This window comes from Echeneis naucrates, chromosome 2 (assembly GCF_900963305.1).
Source record: "Echeneis naucrates chromosome 2, fEcheNa1.1, whole genome shotgun sequence".
Taxonomy (NCBI): Eukaryota; Metazoa; Chordata; class Actinopteri; order Carangiformes; family Echeneidae; genus Echeneis; species Echeneis naucrates.
The window spans coordinates 14,466,112-14,473,230 of NC_042512.1; the positions used below are offsets into that span (position 1 = coordinate 14,466,112).

The following is a 7,119-nucleotide window of genomic DNA, read 5'->3' on the forward strand; positions in this document are numbered from 1 at the left end:
ACAGAGTCTTGCAGACCTCTGCTCTGGACATCGTCCTCTCCCTCAACAAGCTCAGTCTAAGAAAAAGAGCTCAAACAAATCAGCAGCGTATCGTGGGAGCCCTTCGTCCTCAGTAGACAGCGAGGATTCCTGTTACATTGTAAGTACTCCTGTTAATGGCTCCCTTAAACAAGAGCACTGCCGCTCAATGTCCACCGCTGATCTCTCTGGTAAACCACATCCTTTAATGAACTGTGATAAAGGTGAGCGCAGAGGAATCAGGACGGTGAACAAAATGCGACTTGCCTCTGAACGGACTCCAGCTCATGAACAAGGCCAAAAAAGCAGCACAGAAACAGAGTGGAGCACCATGAGATCCGGTGAACAGCAGCTGAGGTCCCAAACTCGTGTTACACAAGGTTCAGCTCTAAACTGTGTGAGCAGATCTCTGTCCATGTCCGCCATTGATTGCGATGAATTACATCAAGCTAAGGAGTCACAGCCATACAACAATGACAAAGAGAAAGTTGTGCCAAGTTTGAAGGAACTGGAGAAAGAGGGTGGTTCAACTGTGCTGGATTTAGCGTACCTAGTCAAACAGTTTGGAAAACAAGGATCAGGCCGCACTGACTTCAACTTGCCAAGCGGCCTCCATGCAACCGTCAAGGGGCGGCTGTTTGTGGTGGATTGTGGAAACGCTCGGATTCAGGTTACTGATGTCCGAAAGAACGTTGTACAGCAGGTGTCACCTTCGGGTTCAGAAAGACCTTCTCGTATCTGCAACTACTTTGATGTGGCCGTGAACTCAAAGGGCCTCATCGCCCTGACCTGTGCTGCTGAACGTGCCCTGTTGGTGTTCAGCCGTCATGGACGCCTCCTGCAGACATTTGGAGGCGCAACAATCGGCTCCACCAATGAAGAGCTGGACGCTCCTAGAGGAGTGACTGTTACCCGTGAAGACGAGTTTCTGGTTGCCGACATAAAGCATGGCACTTTGACTGCATTAAAGCTGGACCCCAAAACTGGAGCCAGGCTGGAGCGCACAGTAGTGACGGGGTATCACAGGCCCTACCTGGTGGCGGCCTGTCTCACCACTGGGCTCATGGCGGTATCGGAGCGAGGCAATGAGACTGGACGTGTCCCGTGCATTCGAGTGCTGGAGCCCGGCTGGAACACCATCCGAATCCTGGGGGTGTGCTCTGGCTTGGGGCCGGTCCTGACCTGCCCTTGGGGCCTCTGTATCGACACTGAGGGAGATGTCCTGGTGGCAGACTGGGGCAAGCAGCACCACCGTGTCCTTTTCTACCCATCCAAGGGCGTTGGCTGGCCCCTGGTCACCGATAACCTGAGCAGCCCACGAGGCCTGACGCTGCTCCCTGATGGCCACATGGCCATCGCAGACAGCATGAATCACTGCGTTAAGATCTACCGCTATAAGTGATGAAGAGAGGACAAAAAAGATGAGAACGGATATAAATCACCTCACTCAGAAAAATTGTAGTAAATCAACGGTTATGCTAAAATATCTCTGGAAATTCATGAAGTTTCTTTGGCTATAATTTACATTCTCTACCTCATCATTTCAATATGGAGTTTGATGGGTCTTAGAATCAAAGTCAAGGAAAGACTAATAATAGCAAATAATTCTCATTACTATATCTAAGGACTGGATATAAGTAGTAGTAGGACATGCGTTTATCTAATTGTATAATTTTAAATTGATCGTGAGCGTTTCTGATTTGTAATTCTTCTAATCTCCAGCAGAATGAATCATAACTAGCTGCCTGATTAATAGTTTTTAAGCTTTATGAATCAAACTAACATGAAAACTGATAATTAAAATAATCAAGACAAAGACAAAAATTCAGTACAAGTTTCGTTGGGGCTTGAAGTCTATGGATTAGCTGCTTTCTTTGAGCAAAATGAATTAAACTTTGATTTAAATCTATTTGGATGATTTTGTTGTTCTTTCAGCTAAATGCAACAACTAAAGGACATTAGGCACCATGTTTTTGAAAACTGTATTTCAAGAAACAAAAGCGGTGATCAAAAGAACAAGCTGTTATTAAAATACACTCAAGAGATAAAATATTAACCAAACAGCTCAATAATGTCTTGGAAGCCTATCGCCTGTCCAAATTTGCTGTAATGTATTGATTGGAAAGCATCATCTTGCAACAGCAGACTTTCCAAAAACTTCTATTCAAACAGACGTACAGTTTCCTAACGTTTCCACCCACACACACACACACACACACACACCCACACACCCACAACCACACACTTTTCAGTATAAAAGCGAAGGCTGGGCTGTACAGCTTCACTTTACAGCTCTGCTCCACCCTGAGACATAGAGGACGTCACCAGGGACCAGGATAGCATGGACATAACCAGCAAAACTCTGCTGCTGTGCTTTGCACTCGGCCTCGTTCATGGAGCGCCTACGTGAGTGTTGAATGAATTATTCCACAACCAGCTCAGCTTAAATTTACTAACTCCAATAACCTTCAGCGGGGACACATGAGAACTAAGCATGTCTGACCTTTAAAAATTTGACCTCTCTGCTAGTTTAACTATGAACCATAAACCATAAATAGGGGAGGGATTAACGCTGTCAAAAATCTTAACCATGTGGTCATTTTTCTGGTAATCTATTTAATTTATAATTTCACCCCTCCCTCTGCTCTAACTGCTGAGGCCCCCTGTTCTGTATTTGCTCTGTGGTCACCAGTCACTCTTTTCATAACTCTGTTGACTTGTTCACAAAAGTCAACAGTTGCATCATCTGCACAAACAAAGTGTTGAGCCATCCTAAGGTCTCATGTCGCTGACCGACGTCCTGTTTTTGCCAATGAAATGAAAGGTGGTGTGAAGCAGAGTCAGATCAGTCTTTTCTATCCTCCACAGGCACAATCAGGATTCAGCAGCAGGTGAGTTCATAATAAACATCATAAAGTCATAAAACGCACAAACTCACAGGTTTGTCCATTATAAAGCTGCACAGCGTCAACCACCTCTCAGCATGCACGTCTCCCAAGACACCCTTTCTGTATGAACCCTCATTTCAATTCACTTCATTCTAATTATAGTTATGTTATCAATGTTTTTGTAAGATGGAGAAGCCAGTGCTGCTCTGCCAGACCGCTGTGCAGGTATTGAGTTTGATGCCATCACTCCTGATGAGAATGGGGTCATGTTCTTCTTCAAAGGTCTGTTTTGGTCTTATTCACAATTTAAGGTCTTATTTTGTATATTTTTTCCACCTGAGTAAATAATTAAATCCTGTGATGTTTTGTCAGGCCCCCACCTGTGGAAGGGGTTCAGTGGTCCAGCACAGCTCTCCACGGAGTCCTTCAAGGAGCTAGATGACCTCCATGATATCGGCCATGTTGACGCTGCCTTCCGCATGCACAGCACAGAGCATGCAGACTCCCACGATCACATCTATTTCTTCCTGGTATGGTCCTGATGTACTTTCTTTTGTGATGCGATTTGATTGGATCAAGAGTGAGAGTGTTTCTTGTGCGATCTCCAGGATGACAAGGTGTTCAGGTATTACAACCACACTCTGGAGGACGGATACCCCAAAGGGGTCCAGGAGGAATTCCCAGGAGTCCCCACTCACCTGGATTCTGCAGTGGAGTGTCCCAGTGGGGAGTGTTTAACTGACTCAGTTCTTTTCTTTAAGGGTAAGTTGTAATTCAGTGCAAAAAAAAAAAACAAAAAACAATAATCCTCTCATTCAAGACAGTTAAAAACAGAAAATAAAACTAAAGGGATGGAATAAAGAAGCACACTTTCTTTGGCAGTGTTTCAGTGTTTCAATATAAAGATGATGCTTTCCAGATAATACTGTTTAAACGTTTGTTTTACATTAACGTTAACACATAAATGGCAGGAGGGGAATCCTATTCGACACATTTTCTGGAGCAGGCTTCCAGATAGTCCTGCATTTTTAGATAGTATGAAGAATAATCAATGGTGCGGGTTAGTTCTGTGAATAAATGACAACCTGCATTGTGCTTATTGAGTCACAATAATCCAATTAAATCAAAGACTGCTGACAAGTCTAATGTCTCACCACAGGAAATGACGTACATGCTTATGATGTTGCAACTAAAACTGTGAAAACCAAGTCTTGGCCACACTTGCCTGTATGCACCTCTGCTCTGCGCTGGAAGGAGAGCCACTACTGTTTCAATGGACACAACTTCACAAAGTTCAACCCCGTAACCGGAGAGGTGACCGGAAATTATCCAAAAGACGCAAGGAATTACTTCATGAAGTGCAGCGGCTTTGGTGAGTTCATCAAGCTTTTGTTTCAATCTCCCTAAACCATCATTTGTTCAACAAAGGGACATTTTAATGGGACAAAAATTATTAGTCTCATCTTCCGTCTTCCACTGCAGGTCATGGAAATTCCAGAAAACAGAAATGCAGCGATATCAAATTAGACGCTATCACCAGTGATGATGCAGGAAAAACATACCTCTTTGCAGGTAAATTCACATCATCATCTATTTTTCATCATAAACTACGTTAGCAATAGCTGAACTTCCTGTGAAGCTTTGACTAAGAAGAGACCTCCATCTGCTCAGGTCCAATCTACATGCGTTTGGACGACATTCGTGACGGCCTTCACCCCTTCTTGATCACCAGAATGTGGACAGAGATGACCAACGGGGTCGATGCCGTCTTCTCTTACTCTGACAGACTCTACATGATTAAGGTGAAACCTGAAGTAGCAGTCGCACTTCTTGAAAGCCCAGAGCTGTGTTGAATTTCATGCTAAGATCTGTTTTGCTCTTCTGAACGCCTGCAGGACGACCTGATTTACATCTATAAGCCATCTGTTCCCTACATCCTGATTGAAGGGTACCCCAAGACCCTGAAGGAGGAGCTGGGCATCGAAGGAAACGTGGATGCTGCTTTTGTCTGCAACAACAAACACACGGTTCATGTCATCCAAGGTGAGATTACTGAACGTGTCCAACCTGGATGCTTGCTCACTTGAATGTGATTAATATTTAATACCTTCACGCTTTCTTCTTTCAAAAGGAAATCAGATGCATAATGTCGACCTCACTGCTACTCCCAGGGTGGTGAAGCAAAGTTTTCCATTGCCCATCACTGGCATTGATGCCGTTCAATGTAGCGAAGGAGGCGTTTTTGTTTTCAAGGGCTCCCAGTATTACGAATATGAGAGCGCCATGACTATGGCCATGAGCAGGATTGCCGCCATTCCGAACAACATCACCTCAGAAATGATGGGATGTGAAGATTAGGAGTCGGGGATGAAAATATTTCCCAGAAAACTTGTCCTCCAATGCAAGGTGGGGTTTGAGCTGTTTGTAAAATAAAACTTGGAAAAGAAAACTGTCTCCTAGAGATTAAACTTGGTGGTGGTGTGGCATTTTTAACACAACAGTTTTTGATGAACAAAAAAAATGAGAAACTTATCAAATAGTGTCAGAATCTGGCCACTAGATGACCTACTGCTCAAATGAACATGACTCACTGCTCTGCCAGGAGTCTTTAGATCTAAATGACAAGAGGAAAACAGTCTGTACATGTTTACAGATGGAAGCAAGTAGAAAAGAATTCTTAGATACAATCAAAATAAAGTTGTATATTCAGCGCGCGCACACACACGCGTACACACACACACACACACACACACACACACACACACACACACAGACCTAGAAACAGTCGACGTGGTTCTTTTCTAAGCACAAGTGTGTCTGTGATCAACCCGGAGACTCCCGTTTAGGTTAAGTTCTACTTTAGTGAGAAATATTGATTCTAAAGAAAACCCTTCAATAATCCTTGGAAGAGCATTGTTTTCCAGACTTCACAGAAAAGGTTCGGGGAAATATTCATGTGTATTTTTCAACAGATATACATTGATGCTGATTCACTCACGTTTCTGTTGCTGTCCATCTTCACCAGTCGCTGGTTTGAAGCAACGAGCTGCAGCTGTCGAGGAACTCTGCTCTCTGTGCAGAACCTGCTTTATTTTCTGCAAGATAGATTCACTAACAACAAAAAAAAGTTATACATGTTCTCTTGATACTCTTCCCCCAAATACATATTCAGACACCTGGGACCTGTTTCTGGATTCGACTTTTAGAGTTTCACGCTCATTTACATTCAAAAATAAGACAGACTGCATGCTGGGTATTTATCCTCTTACAAAAAAGGTTTTCACATTTAAATGCAAGTTAAAACGAAATCATGATTTGAGCCAAAATATTTCAAAAATGTTATTTTATTGATGAGTCCATTAGTATGATATACAGTAGTCACAAAGTGGACACGTACGCAGAGCATCCAGAGGTCGGCGGCATTAGCAGCCATTCAAGGCCTTTTCAGTCCCTGAAGAGGTTTTTGTTCGGCCAAAATCCCTGGGACTTTCAGCCTGAATAAAGAGAGTGCTGGCCTCAGCACAGCCCAACGGGCGAGGCCACTCAGGACACACACACACTGGAATACATGTGGACGTGTACATACAAACGCCAGTGCACATACACACATGCAGAGCAGACAGTGTCGACTGCTATCATCAGGGCTACCAGCTATCAAGTACAAGTAATAACTGAATCATTGTATTCATATCGCAATTATTTACTGGTTTTCTTGTGTAAAAGCTGCACTGAATGAGCTGAGAGAAGTAAAGATTAAGACAAAAAAGATTAGATTCTGAGATTTTCATTTGTTTATTTTAATAAAAAATACCATTAGCCTATGACTATCAGTGTAGGTGACCCTAATTTTGATACTGGCGTAAATCTGACTCGTATTTGTTTCAAATAAAACATATCATGCTCATTATCAAAGATTTACATGGCTCATATATCACTTCCACATTGAAAAGAATTTTTTTTATGCAGCCTTCTATCCTTCATATTTAGGTGATCAGCTAACAATATGTTTGGAAGTAGCATGATTCAGCTATTAATTGACAAAATAAGCTAGATAGTAAGCCATGCTAACGTACCATTTGAGCCTTTTTTTTTTTTTAACTCTTTAGTTTTTGGTTGGGCAAAAACATGAGCAAACATGCAATTTTCTCATCAAATGGTTTAAGTTTTGAAAGATCCAACATGGAAAGAAAATAACCCGAACCTCCAAAAAGGA

At 42.8% G+C, this 7,119-nt stretch overlaps 1 protein-coding gene across 1 annotated transcript; it reads left to right on the forward strand.

Moving 5' to 3' along the window:
* Positions 1–2,359: 2,359 nt before the first annotated feature.
* hpxb (hemopexin b) lies at positions 2,360–5,292 on the forward strand. Its single transcript, XM_029515781.1, has 10 exons — positions 2,360–2,424; positions 2,887–2,909; positions 3,093–3,188; positions 3,279–3,436; positions 3,515–3,668; positions 4,066–4,278; positions 4,389–4,478; positions 4,578–4,708; positions 4,802–4,949; positions 5,038–5,292. The coding sequence occupies exons 1-10, from the start codon at positions 2,360–2,362 to the stop codon at positions 5,262–5,264; spliced, it is 1,305 nt and encodes a 434-aa protein (XP_029371641.1). The 3' UTR covers positions 5,265–5,292.
* Positions 5,293–7,119: the final 1,827 nt, after the last annotated feature.